The sequence below is a fragment of the Mustela putorius genome, unplaced genomic scaffold, assembly GCF_011764305.1.
Source record: "Mustela putorius furo isolate JIRA1106 unplaced genomic scaffold, ASM1176430v1.1 tig00003962_pilon_pilon_pilon, whole genome shotgun sequence".
Lineage (NCBI taxonomy): Eukaryota > Metazoa > Chordata > Mammalia > Carnivora > Mustelidae > Mustela > Mustela putorius.
The window spans coordinates 18,846,261-18,867,275 of record NW_025422106.1 but is presented as its reverse complement, the minus strand read 5'-3'; the positions used below and the strand labels follow the sequence as shown (position 1 = coordinate 18,867,275).

The 21,015-nt window shown below is 39.4% G+C and overlaps 1 protein-coding gene across 8 annotated transcripts in view; it reads left to right on the top strand.

The window, feature by feature from the left end:
* Positions 1-21,015, top strand: part of RHOT1 (ras homolog family member T1) — a 62,695-nt gene that overhangs the window by 8,375 nt on the left and 33,305 nt on the right. For 7 of the 8 annotated variants that reach the window (XR_006603684.1, XM_013053581.2, XM_013053578.2 and 4 more), the window contains exons 2-8: positions 9,008-9,066; positions 11,244-11,325; positions 14,563-14,606; positions 14,900-14,953; positions 15,085-15,137; positions 20,006-20,114; positions 20,427-20,528. Coding sequence is in view for 7 of the 8 variants with exons in the window: in XM_013053581.2 (XP_012909035.2) it covers positions 9,008-9,066; positions 11,244-11,325; positions 14,563-14,606; positions 14,900-14,953; positions 15,085-15,137; positions 20,006-20,114; positions 20,427-20,528 (503 nt within the window). In the remaining variant the exon portion in view is untranslated. Of the gene's footprint in view, positions 1-9,007; positions 9,067-11,243; positions 11,326-14,562; positions 14,607-14,899; positions 14,954-15,084; positions 15,138-15,301; positions 15,372-20,005; positions 20,115-20,426; positions 20,529-21,015 lie in introns of those variants that run through there. The other variant, XM_045069923.1, reaches the window with a different exon arrangement.

The window sequence follows — 21,015 nt, the reverse complement described above, 5'->3', positions numbered from 1 at the left end:
GTAGGCCTTTTAATGTTGGTGTTTGACTTCATTTTGATCATTTTTTTTTTTTTAAGATTTATTTATTTATTTGACAGAGAGAGAGATCACAAGTAGACAGAGAGGCAGGCAGAGAGAGAGGGAAGCGGGCTCCCTGCTGAGCAGAGAGCCCGATGTGGGACTCGATCCCAGGACCCTGAGATCATGACCTGAGCCGAAGGCAGCGGCCCAACCCACTGAGCCACACAGGTGCCCCATTTTGATCATTTTTGTTGAACATTCCCAGTTGTGGATTAAAAGTTTGTTTTTTGTTTTTGTTTTGTTTTTGTTGAACATTTCCAGTTGTGGATTAAAAGGTTTCTTCTGAAACTGGTGAGGGTTTTGGAGTGGTGGGATACAAGCAAAATTTTAAAATGGTAATTCTAGGGGCCACTGGCTCAGTCATTAAGCATCTGCCTTCACCCCAGGTCGTGATCCCAGGGTCCTGAGATCCAACCCCACCTTGGGCTCCCTGCTCAGCGGGAAGCCTGCTTCTCCCTCTCCCTGCTCATGCTCTCTTTCTCTCTCTCTCTCTCCCCCTCTCAAATAAATAAAATCTGATAAAAAATTTAAATAGTAATTCTAAAAAGGGGATTGTGAGAGGAATCAAGGTCTGAAAGGTATCAACACAGACGGATTTCTCAAGGACCAAGCAAGTATCAAGAAGCATCTGAGTTATTGAGCATCTGATTCATTTTTCCCATTCTTAACATAGTTGATCAACGATAAGAATGTAGAGATGTAAGAGCTCTGCAGAAATGGAACAGTTTCTGGGAACATCTGTGCTGGTGTTAGCTGTGGGTTTTTGGAGACACTAGGAAAAAAAAGACATCTCTACGCGGGTGAGAAAGACCCAGAAGTTCAAAGGTGACAGGAATTGTACAAGCATTGGCTCTTCTGGAAGGTTTCTTGTTTTTAGTACTTGGAGTTTTATTACTTACTAAAATATTGTATAGTACAGGGCCTGGTGGACTTCACTGGACTCAAAGCAGAGGCAACCTCCTGTCAGGTGACCCACAGTCAGCCCTGCTGTGTGTTGCCTTAAATCAGACATCACCACTCTTTGCAAGGAACTTTATTAGGGCTCTTTCCCAAATGCATTCTTCTTGCTCGGCAGCAGCTTCAGTTGCCAAGAGTAAAAAATAGGCGGGAGGTCCAAGTTCTAGGTTTTCTGAAGCTGCAATAAGGCAGTAGTTTGGTTCATTTTAAGGTTAACTGTTTGGCCTCCACTGTGCGTAATCATGTGCATAATCAGTAATTAGAATGGACTGCTGTGGATTTGGAGATGAATGTTACCTTGAGCTAGCTGAAGGGTTGGGGTTTCTGGGACCCTAAATAAGGCCACGCTGAAAGGAGTTACTTAAGGAAAAAAGTTACGAAATGCTGATTGTTAGTCAGCAAGTTCTAGAAATTTCTGGATCCCATATTGCCCTGGAGAGTCCTACCTTGTTCTTATAGCTAGGTGAAAGTTCCTGACAAATCACTTTCCCATACACGAAATAGATAACAGATACAGTTTGGGGATCTGTCTGCCATTGTTGGGGTACTCTAAGGTACATCACTGTAAGGTACATGTAATGTGCACTTTTTTCATCTGTTATAGGCCAGTCTTCTAAGGTGTGCTACATGATAGTGTAGATTAATCACAGAGCATATAAGCATTGATAGCATCTAGTCTTTTTTTTTTTTTTTTAAACTGATGAGAAAATTGGGGCCCAGAGAGAGTCAGTGATAACTCAAGGTTATACTGCTAATTAGAAAGCTGATTCCCAAATCCAAGTTATCTGGCCCATTCTAGTGCTCACTTAACTCCTTTAATATAAACTGTGATCATGATTATCACGACAAATGCCATTTGTGTATTTAATGTTTGCCAGGTGTTGTGCTGAGCATTATGTATCTGTCATTGTAATTAACCCTCTTACCAACTTACCAGCAGCTGTTTAGCATTATATAGATGAGTAAACTGAGGCTTGACGACTTGCCTGGGGAAACAGCCAGTAACCGCTGGGACTAAGATTTCTGTCTAGTTTTGGCTGATTCCAAAGCTTTTATTTTTTTCCCCCTTTTTTTGGTGAAATATTTATATCAAAGGTGTAAAGTATAATATAACAAATACCCATCACTTTAAGAAGACATTACCAATCAGTTGAAGCCCCTTGTATTTCCTTCTCTTTCTCTCAAAAGTAAACAACCACGTTCCTAAATTTTTTTTTTTAAGATTTTATTTATTTATTTGACAGAAAGAGACAGCGAGAAAGGAAACACAAGCAGGGGAGAAGGCGAGGGAGAGGGAGAAGCAGGCTTCCCACAGAGGAGGGAGAGGGAACGATGTGTTAGATGCCCTGGGGCTCGATCCTAGGATCCTGGGATCGCACCTGTGCCAAAGGCAGACACTTAATGATTGAGCCACCCAGGTGCCCCACTTTCCTAAATTTCAAATCTGTGCTCTTAACCACTAAGCTGTAAGTTGCATTTACTAAGAGCATTTGCTAGGAGCTAAGATTCAGTAATGAGCAAGAAAGACACATTCTCTGTCCTTGTGGAATTTCCTGTGGGTGATAATGAAATTCTTGTTCCTTAGTCTTTCCAGACACTCAGTAGCTGGTAGGAAAAGTAAAGTTTTCATCAAGGAGGTCTAGGAAGTCCTTCAGGAGATCAGTGGTGATATGCTGGATGTTTGCCTAGATGTTATACACGCATAGTACTGTCTTTAGAACCTACGTGTCTTAGTTCATTACTCAGTTTTTCCTCCTTGAGAACAAACTATATGCTGCTTTTATGAGCTTTTTTATTTTCTGCTATGTTTAGAGCAGAAAATATCCCTTTCTCTTCCCACCTTTCCCTGCCCCCTTTCCTTTTTTTCAAGCACAATTGAGCATAGCACTTGATCCCTACCTCTTTCATAGCAGTTTTATCTATCTTGTTTAATACATTTTCCATAGTATCCCACAGAGTATGTAAGTTTAAACTTTGCATTTGGAAGACAGTCATGTGAATACTGAGCAAATGAATTGGTAGGAGTCTGCACAGGGAAGATGGGTCATGTAAAACCATAAGTTAATACTGTCTGTATGATCTTCCGGTGGTTTTTTCCCCTAGTTTGTCCAGACATGAGCAAATATGCCAGAATAGAACTTGTACTCTTGGATAGAAGGTCTGTTGCAGTGTTTCTCAGTTTTTGAGCCATCTCTACTTCTCATAAATACCAAACTGTCATGTCCTTTTCATTCTGACAATTTTCTGAGTGTTCTACAATTCAGTTCAATTTTGACACTACCCTGAGTTAGCATCAGATCCTACAAGTTAAAGTCCAAGGTCCCCAACAAGATTACCCTTACTTTATTATTTTTTTTTGAAGATTGTATTTACTTACTTGACAGCACAAGCAGAGGGAGCGGCAGGCAAAGGGAGAGGGAGAAGCAGGCTTTCTGCAGAGCAGGGAGCCGGATGTGGGGCTCGATCCCAGGACCCTGAGATCATGACCTGAGCCAAAGGCAGATGCTTAACTGACTGAGCCACCCAGGTGTCCCTACCCTTACTTTAGACCCCAGCTACAACTGGGGTCCCTAGATTACCCACACTTCTTGGCTGACTACAAGTTTGGAGCTTCCTGCAACCCCCTTAGGTTTGATAATTCACTAGAACAACTCACAGAACTTAGGAAAGTGCTATATTTACATTTACACAAATGAACAGCCAGATCAAGAGGTATGTAGGGCAAGGTCTCATAGGATCCTGAGCATGGGAGCATCTGTCCTCATGGAGTCAGAGTGTGCCACCTTCCTGGTTCATCATTATGTTCACCAACTAGGAGGCTCCCCTGAGCTTTGATGTCCAGAGTTTGTTTTTTTTTTTAATGGGGGTTCATTATGTAGACATGATTGATTAAATCTGTGGGCTCACTCTTGCCTTCACCCTACCAGCTGCTGCGTTTTGGGGTGGGGCTGAAAGTTCCAACCCACTGATTGCATGGTTGGTTTTTGTGACAACGAGTCCCCATCCTAAAGCTCTCTAGGCCCTCTTGTCTAATCAAGATAAACTCAAGTTTGTTGAAAGAGACTGTAACAAAAGATACTCCTATCACCTAGGAACTTCCAAGGGATTTTGAAGCTCTGTGCCAGGAACTGGGTGGGGACAAAGATCAGATGGATTCTTTATTACATCATGCCCTCCTTTAATATTATTGGCAATTTCAACATTAATTGCACAGAGTAATTTTAGAATTACTTAGAATTTAGTAATTTTAGAATATATTTTTTTTCCTCAGAAGTTACCCTACTGTTCATAGCTCTTCAGCTGCTGTTAAGAAAAACTTTGAATGGGATAGTTCCAGAAGCTCCACGAGGTAGAACTTAATTTCCTAAATGGCAGGGCTGAAATGATAGCAATGCTGTTGTACTTGGGCAAGGAGAAAGTAAGTCAGATAATTCAGTCTGGCTGCTGTGCTAGAGGTCTTTCTCCCACTCATATAAAATTAGAAAATTCAGTTCATTATCAAATATTTGATTATTACGGTACTGTAGATGCAGACATGTTAAGTATGTACGTTGTATTCGTAACAGTTTAGTGTTCAGTTATGTGGCACAGAAGTAGCCCAAAGAAGGAAAGGGAGGGCTGCATTCGCCCTGGGATGTCTTTAGGGAAGAGGTAGAGTTTGTGCTGCCCTTGAGAGATGGTTAACATTTGGAAAAGCAGAGGAGGGAGAGGGAACGATGTGTTAGATGAAGAAAACCATGTGAGGAGGCAAGATCCATAATAGCCTGTTTGTGCTTACACAGAGCAGAATGGCCTTATTTGAGCAAACCATGCATGTGGAAATAGTGGGAAATGAGATTAGATAGATGAGGTGGCATTAAATTATGCATGATTTTTAAAGGCCAGCAGAATGTTTCACCTTGATGTGGTAGGTAATTGAGAGTCAAGGCTTTTGATCAGATGAGTTAGAAAATGAAAAGATGTCTAAGAGAGAGGGGTTGCCATTTGTATTCTGATGGATTTTAATAAGAGGAGAGGTTGGAGGAAGGGATAGAAAATATCCTAATTACAGAAAGGTGGGAACAGAGAGAAAGGAATTAATATTAAAAATTTCAGAGGAAAATTTGACAGAATTCGAATGCGCAGTACAGAGGAAGGGTAAATCAAGCATGGCCAGTTTTTGAGTTTTTGCTTTATGTCCTGATATGTAGAAAGAATATTCTTTTTTGGTGAAAATCTCATAAATCTGTTGGTATATAATCTCCATGAATTTAAAAATAAGGAAGAACTAGTGCCTTGATCAGGTGTATCCCCAGCACCAGAAATAGTGCCTCGCCTATAGAAGTCCTCAAGAGATATTTCTTGAAGGAGTGAAATAATGCATTTAACTTGCCATTCTTTAGGTAAATTTTAGGTGCCCTTTGTAAAAAAGGCACCTTTTTTTTTTGTAAAAAAAAGGTGCCTTTTTGTAAAAAAAAAAAATATTAAGTAGGCTCCACGCCCACTGTGGAGCCCTGTGTGGGGCTTGAACTCACAACCCTGAGATCAAGACCTGAGCTCAGATCAAGAGTTGGATGCTTAACTGACTGAGCCACCCAGACACCCTGCCATCTATAAATTTAGAACATGCCAGTTTTTACTACTAAATAGTGACTTTTAAAATAGTAATTGTTAACATTTTCTAGGAGCAAAAATTGTTTATATTTGTTGTAGAAAATTGGGAAAAGATGCAGAAGTACAAAAGCACAAAGAAAGTTGCAATTACGTTTACTTCAGAGATGACTGCTTTGGTGTATAGATCCTTCAGGGTTGTTTTTTTTTTTCCAGTGTGAATACATATTTTTTATAAAATGAGGTCATATAGTAATTCTGATTTATACCTGTATAAATGTCATTTTTTCGGAGTAAAATGGAACAATTTGAGCCTCTAAATAATGACAGTAGTGGATCATAACGCATAGAATAGTGTAGGAATCCATGAGACCGTGCTGATATGAATCAGAAGGGAGTTTTTGCTTAAAGCAGAATGCAAAGTAATGTAGAAGGACTGATAGAAACACCACCACATAACCACCACTAAAGCAACACAAGACAGAACAAGCAACACAAGACATGAATGGCTGCTAAAACCAGTAGGTGAAAGTTTGATGAGAAACAGTATTCACATAGTCTCAACTTACAGTTGACTATAGTGGCTTGTAGTCTCACAGGATACTTACAATTATAAAGGGAATGATAATAACCTGCAGACACCACATCCTCCAAGTGATGAAAAATAACATCACCATTAGTAGGACAAATTGACATAGTCTCCTTTCTACTGTGATGCACTTTGAGGGATACAGTATCATTTCTGGAATGTTCCTTCGCAGAATGCAAAACCTGAAATTATGAGATAACATCATACAAACCCAATTGAGAGAGAGTCTACAAATTAAATGACTTTTTTTTTTTTAATGCTGAGGCCATGAAAGATAAAAAGAGGAACTCTTCCAGACTAAAGACTAAGGAAACATGACGACCAAATGCAACATTAGATCCTGGGGGAAGAAAAAGATTTTTCTTTTCTATAAGAGATGGTAATGGGACAAATGGTGAGATGTGAAATAAGGTCGACAGAGTAGATAATAGCACTGTTAGTGTTAATTTCCTGATCTTGACAGTACACCGTGGTTATGGAAGAGAATGATCTCGTTTTTAGGAAATACATAACTTAAGGTGCTTAAGGGTTAAGAGGCATCTACAACTTACTCTTAAATGGTTTAAAAAGAGTAGGGGGAGGGAGAGGAAAGGAATGATAATATAATGTTAACATTTGGGGGATTTGGTTAAAGAATAGATATGACTCCTTTGTACTATTTTTGCAATGTTTCTGAAAGTTGATACTTTCTCAAAATAAATTAAAAAAAAAAAAAGTGGAACCAGAGCTGGATTAGTCACCAGTGAATCAGTGAATATTTTAATTAATTTATATAGTTTTTGTGTATGTAGTGCTTGCTGACTTTAGGGGCTATCATTCCTTTTCTGTATTATTGTCTTAATATTTTTTATTTTTTTTTAAGATTTTATTTATTTGGGAGAAAGAAAAAGAGCGAGCAAGTGTGCAAGAGGGAGCAGGAGGCATAGGGAGAGGGAGAAGCAGCCTCGCTGCTGAGCAGGGAACCTGATGCGGGACTTGATCCCAGGACCCTGATCGTGACCAGAGCCAAAGGCTGACACCTAATAGACTGAGCCACCCAGGCACCCCATGTCTTAATATTTTTTTTAAAGTATGTTGCAGGAAAGAGAACACTGGCTTAGCCATCAGAAAGATGGGTTATTTTCTTAAGTCTGCAACTCATTTTTTTTTGTGAGCCCTTGAGAAATCGCTGTTTCTGGGTCCCAGGTTCTTCATCTGAATTTTGCAGGGGGCTGGATAAGCTGACATTGATAACTGTATTCTAGTGGTACTTTGAGATGGACTCTGGATTCACCTGACATGGTTGGAACTCAGAGAAGTGTTATCTTATAGTCAGCTACTTGAAAAAGGCCCAAGCCTTCAAACACGAGTAAACTGAAAAGATCCTCAGAAATCGGAGCTATAAGATACCTGTCGCTCAGTCTACTCTGAGTTTCCCCTAGCAACACTTGTTTGCAGCATACCCTTTACGTGGTTTTGGCCCACACTCTTTGTTTTCTTTTTCAAGCCATTCATTATTTTTCCGGAGACTTGACTTGTGGTTTTCATCACTGTTTCTTTTAGTCATCATTTTAAAAAAGGAATGTGACTTTTCTTCACTTTAAAATTTTCCAGTTCTTTAATATTTAGGCTTTACCTTTGGAAACTAATTTGCCGTTATGGCAGAGATTAATAGGCGGGTGGATTGTTTTCCTCTAGAATCACAAAAGGATTTAGTTGATGCAGTTGAATGTATATGATCAGAAAGTGATGGGAATGGAAATGAAATTTCCAAATGAAAATGAAGATTTTTAAGTTTGTGCATTAAAAATCTTTCTAGAGAAAAAAAATCTTGCTAGGTTAGAAAATATAACAGGAAAGCTACTTTTGCTCTCACTAAATTTTTCTATATGATAACCTAAAAAAAGAATGTACGGATGTCCAAAGCAGACACCCTTATCTTCTCTTGGTGAGGATGTAAGTTAGCTTGTTCTTTTTTAGAGGTGATTTAACAATAGTTATTAAAAATGAAGATTATGCATGCTAACGAGTTCACTTCTAGGAATTTACCCTGTAGAAATATTAATTGCAGCATTGTTTATAAAGGCAAAAACTTGAACAGTGCTCATCGTTAGAAGACTGCATTAATAAATTAGGACATGTCTTATGATGGATTCTTATACAACTGTCAAGAAATAATGTAAGAGATCTTTTATATTAATGTAAAATGGATTTCCTGCTGCTATTTTTAAAAATTGTGATAAAATATTTAAGGAATATGGTTTGACGTTTTAACCATTTTTGAGAGTATGGTTAAGGGACATTAAATACATTCACAGTGTTGTGTAATCATCAGCATTTTTTCCATCTAAAACTCTTTCATCATCCCCAATAAAACTCTGTGTTTATTACATAATAACTGTACCTTCACTCATCTCAGGAAATTTTTACATATGGACGTGGAATGCTACCCAAGTACATAATTAAACAATAAGGGAAGATTGTAAAATAGTATGAATGCTGCGATTCTACTTGTAAACTGTGTGGTGAATTATTATAATAGCATAAGTAAGGAAAAAATCTGGGAGACTTCATATACGAAACTGGTAGAAAGGGATTTGGGGAAAGATTTTTGCTTTTATATATTTTGGTAATTTTTTAGTTTTAAACAATGGGCATGTGTAACTTTCCAAAACAGAAAAAAAGATAAATTTTAAGCATTGTACTAAAACTGGGTGAGTTGGATGCCTCTGATTTTAGCTAATGAATAACAGACTCTGCTCTGTTGTTGAATTTGAGCTTATGGAGAATCTGGGCATTTTATTATTAAAATAATGATGTTTGTTTTCACAGCTAGAGTTGGGAAGACATCACTGATTATGTCTCTGGTCAGTGAAGAATTCCCAGAAGAGGTAAACATTTTTATGTCTTTTCTACATTTGAAATCTTTTTAATTTATCAAAATTGAGTTGAAGTGAAATAAGTTCTGCACTTTTTTGGCAGGTGTTTCCTTTCTGACAGCTGTGACTATAAAAGGGCTCATATTAGTTTACACAGGGTATCCCTGAAATGTAGCGCAGGAGCAAGAATCAAACCAGATCTGGGTTCACTAAGTCCTTTCCTTTTCCTCCTTTGGATCTTGGCTAGGACATTTGTCATCTCTGTGCCTTAGTTGTCCCATCTGTAAAATGGGAGCTGGAAGGGCTATTACAGATCATCTAAGCTGTTAATCGTTTCCTAAAAACAAAATGTTATTCATAACCCCAAAATATAAAATAGGCGAGTATCCTTTAGTTGAAATAAGGGTGAAATGTCTAGCTGGCTCCCCACCTGCCTTCCATCTGACACTCCCTGGTCTTTGAGGCATTAGTACCCCTAGGATTCCGACCACATATCTGAGAACCTTTCATATTATCCATTACATCATTTTACAAATGAAGAAACTAATTCATAACACCACTGAAAGGATTGTTGTGTGTCTCAAAGGAGGTAAGGTTAATGATAGTAGAGTAAGGTGATTTTATGATTATTGCAATAAATTTGTGTTCCAGAATGAGGGACTGTTGGCTTAGGCCTTATGTAAAGTTAGAATTCTGTTTTGGGGAATGGGATTGATGCAGATGGGATGAATACTATTTATTCTCTTCACGTAGTTAGTATTATTAGTCCCACAGTTTGCATTTCCTTTTTCTTTCCTCTTGTTTAGTTAGGAATATGTATAATCTCATTGTTTAGACAGGAATTCGGTATATTATATGGTAGTGTTTTCATCAGTTACAAATGCCATTATGACCATTCGTTGTTTCTTTTGTTTCCCCCCCCTTTAAATAAGATACTGAAATAAGTAATTACTTAATTTGTGGAATGAAGTGTATCATCATCATCTGATCACTTGGAGTATAATACCTAAAAGTTTTCTATGATCATTTAACTGAGTTTAGAATTGTCATTTTAGCATAGTCCTCTTGGGTATGGATAAGAGGTTTTTAATTGATTTTAAAAAATCATAGTCTTCCTTTAAAAATGGAGTCATTTAATAAGGCTCATGTAGCCAATCAGTTATCTTCTAGAAGAAATCAGTTTTGATAATTTATTGTTTTATTTGAGAATTGCTTTGGATTAACATAGCTCCTCATTTGTAGAGTATCTTAAGCATCAAAAAAATGGAATGAAAATAGCATTTAAAAATCAAATGTTTGAAACACTGAATTAACTTAGGTATTGTTTTAGGCTGTGTTAGAGCTGAAGTATATTTAATATGTCCTGTGCCCACACAAGTAGAAATGTGCATGCTTTTTTTTTTTTTTTTAAGATTTTATTTATTTATTTGAGAGAGAGAGATCACAAGTAGGCAGAGAGGCAGGCAGGGGTGGGGGGGACGCAGGCTCCCGTTGAGCAGAGAGCCAGATGCAGGGCTTGATCCCAGGACCCTGAGATCATGACCTGAGCTGAAGGCAGAGGCTCAACCCACTGAGCCACCCAGGCACCCCTAAATGTGCATTTTTTTTTTAAGATTTTATTTATTTATTTTACAGAGATCACAAGTAGTCAGAGAGGCAGGCAGAGAGAGAGAGGGGGAAGCAGGCTCCCCGCTGAGCAGAGAGCCCGAAAATGTGCATGTTTTTTTTTTTTCTCTTTTTTAAAGATTTTATTTATTCAACAGAGAGAGATCACAAGTAGGCAGAGAGGCAGGCAGAGAGAGAGGAGGAAGCAGGCTCCCCACCGAGCAGAGAGCCCGATGCGGGGCTCGATCCCAGGACCCTAGGATCATGACCTGAGCCGAAAGCAGAGGCCCTAACCCACTGAGCCACCCAGGCGCCCCTGTGCATGTTTTTTTAAAAGAAGTGTTTTTCGGGGCACCTGGGCAACTGGGTTGTGCATCCAACTCTTGATCTCATGTCTTCATCTCAAGGTTGTGGGTTCAAGCACAAAAAATAAGCATTTAAAAGTATAATAAATCTTCGAAGGATAAGTATGGGTGGAAGGGGATAATATATAGGTGAATTTACATGATCTGTTAACAAGTTTGATGGATAATAGCTGAAGGTTTTTTTTTTTCTTCCTTTTCTGTGTTTGTTTGCAAATGAAGGTTCCTCCCCGGGCAGAAGAAATTACCATTCCAGCTGATGTCACCCCTGAGAGAGTTCCTACACACATCGTAGATTACTCAGGTAATGAATATCCTCTTGTGGGTGAAGCTGCAGGGTTAATTGAATAGTCCTCAAAGAAGGGGTACATACTGAGCTTTAAAAAATGTGCCAGGATAAGCGTTCCTTTTTCTCTAGCAGTAAATAATCATTTCCTAATCTTGTCTCATTTATATCTCCTTGCCAACCCCCACCCCATACCCCACATAAAGCCTCCATCTTGTAGTTCTCTGTCCTAGATCTACTAAGCTGGGTTCCATAATAATGAAAAAGAAAGAGTGATGATAAATGACGAGTAGTAGATAAATCATTACCCTCCTTGACTTGGCATGTTTGCAGAGGTAAGTTCTGGATTAGTTTTGTTATCAGGCATTCAGGAATGCTCTTATGATGTAGAAAGAGTTCTGAGTTTGAGAATTTGTTGAGTTCTAAATTTGTTCTTTAATTTATCAGAATTGTCCCCTCCCCAAAATAACAGTTAAAACAGTTGTCAGCTTGCTTACATTACATTTGTATTGCTTTTAATAATTTAAAATTTTTCTACCCACTAGTACTTACTTTTTTTTCTTTCAAAGATTTTATTTATTTATTTGACAGAAGGGGGTGGGGAGAGTGGCAGACAGAGGGAGAAGCAGGCTCACTGCTGAGCAGAGAGCCTGACGTGGGGCTCCATCTCAGGACTCTGTAATCATGACCTGAGCCGAAGGCAGATGCTTAACGACTGAGCGACCCAAGTGCCCCTCAGACTTACTTTTTAACCACTAAATTATTCTGCTTGTTCTGGGACTTCTTTAAAAAAAAAAAGGAGGCGTGCCTGGCTGGCTCAGTTGGTAGAGAGTGTGACTCTTTTTTTTTTTTATTTATTTATTTATTTATTTGACAGAGAGAGAGATTACAAGTAGGCAGAGAGGCAGGCAGAGAGGGAGAGGAGGAAGCAGGCTCCCTGCTGAGCAGAGAGCCCGATGCGGGACTCGATCCCAGGACCCTGAGATCATGACCTGAGCCGAAGGCAGAGGCTTAACCCACTGAGCCACCCAGGCGCCCGAGAGTGTGACTCTTGATCTTGGGTTTGTGAGTTCGATCCCCACATTGGGAGTTAGTTGTAACAGATGGACCACTCTGATGGGTTATGTTCATAAAGTGGGAAGCTATGTGGGGGCAGGAAGTATATGGGGAATCTCTGTACCTTCCACTCAGTTTTGCTGTACATTTAAAACTGCTCTAAAACATAAAATCTGTTTGTAAGAATGGCATAATTACATTGGTAATACTTTGTTTTCCTAAGCTGGTATTCCACATACTTTAAAAGTGAAATACCAGGACTTGCAGTCCAGTACATATGATTATCAAACTCTTAAAATTTGGCTAGTCTAAGCTGAAAAGTGCTATAAGTATAAAATACAGGTGGAATTAGAGAGTTGGTATGAGGGGTGACTGGGGGTCTCAGTGGGTTAAAGCCTCTGCCTTCGGTTCAGGTCATGATCCCAGAGTCCTGGGATTGAGCCCCACATCGGGCTCTCTGCTTGGCGAGGAGCCTGCTTCCTCTTTCTCTGCCTGCCTCTGCCTACTTGTGATCTCTGTCTGTCAAATAAATAAAATCTTAAAAAAAAAAAACGACTTGGTGTGAGAAGAAGAATGTAAATCTTATCATAATTCTTTTGTTGAGTACATGATGAACTTTTAATATTTTTGATACCTTGGATTAAATGAAAATGTACTTTTACCTGTTCCTTTTTACTTTTTGAATAGGAGAGGGGCATAGGGAGAGGGGCAGAGAGAACCTTAAGCAGGCTCCACACCCAGTGCAGAACCTATCATGGGGCTTGATCCTATGACCCTGAGATCGTGACCTGAGCCAAAATCAAGAGACAAACACTTGACCCACACACCCCAACCTTTTGAGTTTTTAAATGTGACTATGGCAACATTAAAAATGACATACATGGCTTGCTTGTCCAGCTGCTAGACAGCACTATACCAGAAGCTGAGGGGGTTGGACGCTTTCTGTGGGAGTCAGCCTTATAACCTGCTTCATTTACAAAATTATTCTCTTACCGCATTGGAGTTGAAGCCATTACCCATTGATTACTCAGCATACGAAAAGATATTTAAAATGTGGCCAGTTGTTTAGCATAAATTAAAATATCATTATGCTCATGTATGGTATTAGTTTGTATGTCAGAAATAACAGGCATTTTGGGGGGAGAATATTTAACATAAGGTAATCTAAATTAATGTCTGTTACTGTGTATCTCTTCATTTGAATGCTTTTTAAAAAATTTATTTGTTTATTTGAGCTAGAGAGAGCAAAAGCCAGAGGGGCAGGGAATCTCAAGCAGAGTCCCCGCTAAGTGCAGAGCCCAGTGCAGGGCTTGATTTCCTGACCCTGAGATCATGACCTGAGCTGAAACCAAAAGTTGGACGCTTCACTGACTGAGCCATCCAGGCACCCCATTCATTTGTATGCTTTTTCATCATGGCTCTCATCATGCATATCCCCTGCACTCTGGGGTTTTATGTACATCCACCATTTGAGACCCATTCCAGCCAGAGATACGTGCTGGAAAGGGAACTCTTGACTCATCACTATCATGCTTGGGTTTTGCTTCTGGGACCTACTTTCTTTTTTTTTTTTTAAGATTTTATCTATTTATTTGACAGAGATCACAGGTAGGCAGAGAGGCAGGCAGAGAGAGAGGGGGAAGCAGGCTCTCTGCTGAGCAGAGAGCCTGATGCAGGGCTCGATCCCAGAACCCTGAGATCATGACCTGAGCTGAAGGCAGAGGCTTTAACCCACTGAGCCACCCAGGCGCCCCTGGGGCCTACTTTCTTAAGATACAAGCTCTTAAGCTTGTATTGCCCAGATTCTCACCTGGCCTTCTGACCCTGTGTGTATGGACTCTTTGTCTGGGCTTCTGACCGCAGCACCTAGTCTTCTAGCTTGGGTTTCTGATCTCTTTGGCCTGACCCATCTCAGCTCTGGATCAGATGCTGGCCTAGATTTATCACACAATGCCTTCTGCTCTTCGTGCCCCTGGTAGACTTGTCTTTCAGTGCCAGCCAGCTTCCTTATCGTAGTCCAACTCTTTCCTTCCCTGGCTTGCCCTTGGCTTTGGCACCTCATCTGGCTCTACACTACTACATAAATGTCATGGGGGATGAAGAATGTTGGATGCGTGCCATGTAGAATGTTAGCTTGGCCATTAGTTTTTATGAAAATGTTTAAAATAATGAACACCTTTTTAACTTTGTCATTTGTAGAAGCAGAACAGAGTGATGAACAGCTTCATCAAGAGATATCACAGGTGGGTTTAAAAAAAAATAGCTGTGGGTTTTTTTTTGGTGATAATTTTGTGAGTGTTGTTTATTCTCTCACTTAGGTCTTTTCAATTCTTTGTTGTTAACTGCTGACTTTGATTGTGTATTTTTGCATTAAGTTCTTAGGAACTCTTTACTCTTGGAGGCATGCTAAGTGTGGGGTTTTTTTTTTAGGTTTCAAATTTTAGTCTTCCTTTAGCCCAAATATGTTAATTTAGATGCTACCAGTTACATTTGTGTTGTTTAAAAATACCATTAATTTCTTAATTTTTTCTTGTAGGCTAATGTCATCTGCATAGTTTATGCTGTTAACAACAAGCATTCTATCGATAAGGTATGAGCGTGTGACTTTCTTCAGTATATCTAGTTAAATTTCTATGGGTGCACTTTTAAAACTGATCTTCCATTTAGAGTTTTCAGAGAAGATCCTCACTGTGGCTTAGCTTTTGTTGATTTTCTTTTTAGGTAACAAGTCGATGGATTCCTCTCATAAATGAAAGAACGGACAAAGACAGCAGGTATATTTTTTTTCCTGTGAAACTTTGTATATTGAAAAATGTCAAACTTAGAGAAAAGTTGCAAGAAATCATACAGTGAACACCTGTAAACCCTTCACTTACATCCACTAGTTAACATTTGCTATGTTTGCTTTACCTATAGGTCTTTCTCTGTTTCTGCACAGATGCTGGTTTTGGGAGAAATTATTTGAGACAGCACATATATTTGTGAGCAAAGCAGAAAACCAAGTTCTGGTACTAGAATGATTTATAACTTCTGACCGTAAATATTTTGATCACTGATCTTCCATTATTTCTTTTTCTCAAACCAGTGCTTAAGAAGTCTCTAGTTTAGAATTCCTCTTTATCTGTATCGTAATTGCCTTCTCTGTGGAGGTGCCCCTTGGGTGAGGAACGGTTTCCCCTTGTCACTGATTACTTACAGGGTGGTGTGTGTAAGGGCACGGGACTGGGAGGAGAGCGAGTGCCCTCTGAGATCTGGCTTAATCCACTTGACTTCATTGAGCCTTCCTTCCTCCTCTGTAGTGGAGACGAGGTTAATGCCAGTCTTGGCTGCATGTGGTAATTTTGAGAATCCAGTGAAATAATGCACTTGTACTGCTTTATAAGTTCTCTAAAGATTGCTAGAGATCTTTATTAGGAATGTATAGAGGGAAATTTCTTGGAAATTCTTTGGAAGATAATGTGTGATGGGAAGAAGTAAGAGTATACACCTTCTGTATTTTTCATATGAACAGAATGATAGTTCTGGGTGTAAATATTTTCATTTTTAAGTCAAATGGAAACCAAAAATTTTTCTTGCAGTATTATTTAATGGAACATATTATTTATGAGGCATTCTTAAACATTAGGGAAATCAGAACTAATATCTATGTATTGTACACATCTGATCCTTTATTTAATTTTTTAGATTTCTCTGTTGGCTGGACATTTTTGTGCCTTGAGACTGTAAAGATCTGGTTCTAACCAGATGAACTTGGTCATTGACCCTGGCTCATGTATTTACAGAGGGAGACTTTGTGACTGTGTCTTGAGCTCTGATGGCTCCTCTTGGTCATAGTTTTAAACTTTGAAATGACTTCCTGACAAGGTGAAAAGGCGACAGTAACCCCGCAGAACTATGCTAGCCACTGTAGTAGACTCTAGTCAGTTGTGGTGATTTGACTGCAAATTAAGTAAAATTAAATAAAGCTAAAAATTCAGTTCCTTGGATACACATAGCCACATTTCAGGTACGTGGCTGGTGGGTACAGTAGTGGACAGTCTGGATAAACATCATTTCCATCAACATGGAAGGGCCTGTCAGCTAGGGCTGCCTTCGAGGGGCCCACAGCTACATGGTCCTGACCCTTGGTCGTCTTGCCGCATGCTTGAGCTGTTTCCACAGGAGACTCTTCAGAGAAGGCAGTTTTTCTGGACTCTTTATCAGGCACCAGGTTGGACCCCTGATTTAAAAAAAATTAGTTTCACTATGACAGCTTCCTAAAATTCTGTGGCTAATTTTGTGGCCCTTTTGGTATCCTCTGAAAGTAGCTTTTAACATTTGAAGATCAAATTGAATTTTCTCAGATGTGGCTCTTTTGTTTTTTTTTTTCCCCCTCTCCAAATCATATGAGCATACTTATTTTCTTGTGCTTGACTTGTCCCTAGGGGGTCTGTTTCTTTATTATATGGACCTTACACTTTCCCAGTAATTTCTTCCCGAGCCTCATATCTTAAGTTTATGTTTGTTGCACATGTATTTTTGGTAGGACTTTCATGCACTGTTGTCACAGTCGTTCTTTTTTTTTTATTATTGGAATAAGTATGTTTAATAAATACAGGTAAGTAATTTCTTAAACTATAAAACAGAAAACAGCACAATTACATACAATAAGAAGATGCACAAGCCTGACATAACTAAAATATTTCCATAGTTTGTTAATCTCCCGAATTTGTGACAGGTTGTCAAATCTCAATATTTTTCCTCTTTTGGAGGTTTGAGGCGGAGATAGGCCACCCTTTCCCCCCCCTTCTTCCTGTATGTATACATACTCATACTCCTACATTCATCCTGTGGTTATGGAAATACAAATCATTTTTTGCTGAGAAGGAAGAACCTTCATTTAACAAACTTTTATTTAGTAAAATACCATTAGCCAGATATTAATGATACTGAAGATTTAAAAACGAATAAGACATGTTTCATGCTCTACTATTACAAAGGTCCATTTAAAGAGATTGGGTTATGAAGGCACTTCAGCATCAGCTTGGGTATAGATGCACTCAACCCACGTGGCTTAACTTGGGAAATTATAGAAGATCTCTCCCTATTTCCTGTAACATTCCTATTTGATTTGCTTCCTAAGAGACTCACATATCATACATATAGATTCTACTAACTTCAAAGAATTTTTGTTCTTCTGGGGAATATCTATGAATTTTTTTCATTATTCCTGGAAACTAGCAGGCACAGTAGTTCTTTTTTTATTTTTATTTTTTTAAGATTTTATTTATTTATTTGACAGAGAATGAGAGCACAAGTAGGCAGAGAGGCAGGCTGGGGAAGGGGGGGAGCAGGCTACCCACTGAGCAGAGAGCCCGATGCGGGGCTCAATTCCAGGACCCTGGGATCATGACCTGAGCCGAAGGCAGAGGCTTATCTAACTGAACCACCCAGGTGCCTGTCGCAATGGTTCTTAATCACAGATGCCCATCACTGTCAGCTGAGGTGCTTTCAAAGAATATAGGTGCCTTTTCCCCACCCATGGAGTTCTAGAATCTGTAGGTTTGGAGTAGAGCTTGGACATACGTAGTTTTTGAAGCTCCATAAATTATTTCTATACACCTTTAATTGCAAACCACTACATTTTTGGAGACCCTCCTGTCTTTATTAGGAATGTATATTTGGGTTATAAATGGGCCAGTCCTTTTACCCATAACCACGTTGGGGGTGGAGGGGACAGAAATAAATGCACGTAAGAATTTCTCTTGCTTTCTGGAGTTCCAGCAAGATGATTTTCTTTTTCTCCAAGCTCTCTTGCAGGATGTACAAATAACAGTTCCCTACTAGACTAGCTCTCTTTGATAATCCCCATTTAGATTTCTGATAGGCCTGTCAGACACAAAATCCTTAATTCCCTGCCTACGCCTCACTGTCCCCTCCACCCCTAAATCAGTCTTTTGTGACTCAGGAGATCTTATTTTGTCTAGCCAAAAACCTATATATTTTTCTTGGTTTCTGCCTTGCCCTCAACCTCCATATCTAATCTACCACTTGTTCCTATCAGTTCTGCTTCTAAAATTGATCTCCAGGGACACCTGGGTGGCTCAGTCTGTTGAGCCTCTGCCTTCAGCTGAGGTCATGATCCTGGGATCCTGGGATCAAGCCCTGAATTAGGCAGGCTTAGCAGAGAGCCTGTGTCTCCTTCTCTCTCTGCCTGCTGCTCTCCATGCTTGTGCTCACTCTCTCTGTCTCAAATAAATAAGATCTGCTCTCCATGCTTGTGCTCACTCCCTCTGTCTCAAATAAATAAGATCTTAAAAAAAAATTAAATATACCTCAAATCTGAATACTTTCTCTCCATCTTCACTGTCCTAATACACTACCACATTTTAAAAAGCCTTTTATTATTGAAAAAAAAATCAGACACATACAAAAGTAGAGAAGATTGTCTAATGATTCCCTCTGTATCTGTCACTGGCGTCAACAGTTGTCAGTTCATGGCCAGTCTTGTTTCATTTCTTATTCTCCCATTAGGATTGTTTTGAACAAACCATATTGTCAGTATTTCAATACGTATCTCCAAAAGGCAACATATGACTCATTTTAAAATGTTGATCAGGGGCACCTGGGTGGCTCAGTGGGTTAAGTCTCTACCTTCAGCTCAGGTCATGATTTCAGGGTCCTGGGATCGAGTCCTGCATCGGGCTCTCTGTTCGGCAGGGAGCCTGCTCCCCACCCCCCAACTCTCTGCCTGCCTCTCTACCTACTTGTGATCTCTCTCTCTGTCAAATAAATAAATAAAATCTTAAAAATAATAAAATGTGGATCAGATCCTATTGTGTCCCTATTCCTAATTCTTCACTGGCTTCCTGTTTTACACTTACAATAAAATGCACACTCCCCACCGCAGCTTATATGTCTGGCCTTTGCTCCGCTTTCCAGCCCCTTTACATACCTCTTTCCCTTTGCTTAGTACTTTCCACCCTCTCTGATAGTTTTCTGTTCTTTGGACTCACCAGGGTGTGTTTTCAGTTTGAGCCCTTTGTGCACACGGTCCCTTCTTGCACAGCTCTTTCCTTCCTCTTCACAGGGCCCATTCCGTCTCATCCTCCTTTCCTTGGCGCAGATGCCACCGATTGCCGATTTTCTCCCGATTGCCATATAATTAGCCCCTCCCGTGACTATCCCATATCCTCCCCCTATTTACTTTCTTCATTGCACTTACGGAATTGGAAAGTGTATCGCTTATTTGCTTATTGTCCATTTTCTGATTTTTCACTATTAGAATGGGCAGGGACGTTGTCTGTCTTGTATCCTTCATGCTCAGAACAGTACCCGGCTTATAAGAAATACTCAGTAGGTGTGTCTGGTGGCTCACTCAGAAGAGCACATGACTCTTAATTTCGGGGTTGTGAGTTCAAGCCCCAGGTCGGGTGTAGAGATTACTCAAGAAAATAAATTAACTTTCAAAAAATTTTTAAAAAGTACTTAGTAAATATTTGTTGAACATGAACATGCTATCTAGGGGACTGGAACTGACTACAGTAGCAGGTTCATATTGGGGGATTAAGTGAAGTTAATTAGAATGGTTATTATACACTTTAAAATAGATATTTTAGGTCTTCTGCTTTCCTTATTATTGCAATATATCCTGCTTTTTCAGGCTGCCTTTGATACTGGTTGGGAACAAATCTGATCTGGTAGAATACAGTAGTATGGAGACCATCCTTCCCATTATGAACCAGTACACAGAAATCGAAACCTGTGTGGAGGTATGCCTTACCATTCGATTTAGAAATGTACTGCTGGTGAATTCTCACTCAACTGTGGTTTAAAATAGGATGTGAGAAGGTGTGGGATGGAATACATTTCCTGCTGTTTGTGAAGTCATGTAAACCAAATACAAAAGAGAATGCAGAATTGGCTTCTGAGTCGTTTGTAGACATTAATATTGTGATTTCAACAAAGAAAATTTTTCTCTTTCTTCGAGCAATCTTGTTATTACCTTATATCGATAGTTTAAAAATTGTTTTTAGCTCCTGTCATTGCTTTCAGAATATAACATTTTAAACTTTTTTTTTCAGTGTTCAGCAAAAAACCTGAAGAACATATCAGAGCTCTTTTATTATGCGCAGAAAGCTGTTCTTCATCCTACAGGGCCCCTGTACTGCCCAGAGGAGAAAGAGGTAAACCCCTGCCCCCCAAGCTGTGATAGTAGGGGCTGGAATATGTAGGTAGTAACTCTAGTAGTGATTTTTAGTAACTCTTGAGTATTCTTCTAAACTGATGAAATTTAAATGTATTGTCTGCTAAACAATTAGGGGACTCCTGGGGGGCTCAGTTGGTTGAGCATCTGCCTTCGGCTTTGGTCATGATCATGGGGTCCTGGGATTGAGCCCTATATCGGGTTCCTTGCTTGGCGAGAAACCTTCCTTTTCCCTCTGCCTGCTCTGCATACTGTTCGCCCTGCGTGTGCTCTCTCTATTTCTGACAAATGAATGAATACAATCTTTAAAAAAAAAGTCCTTATCTTTAAAAAAAAAAAAATCCAAAAACAATTTTTCTAGGTATTTCAAAGACATTCATGTTAAATACCGTGAATAGTATTCCAGGTCAAACAGTATTTCAGAAAATGCAATTAAAACAAACAGCAGCAGGGGTGCAGCTGGGTGG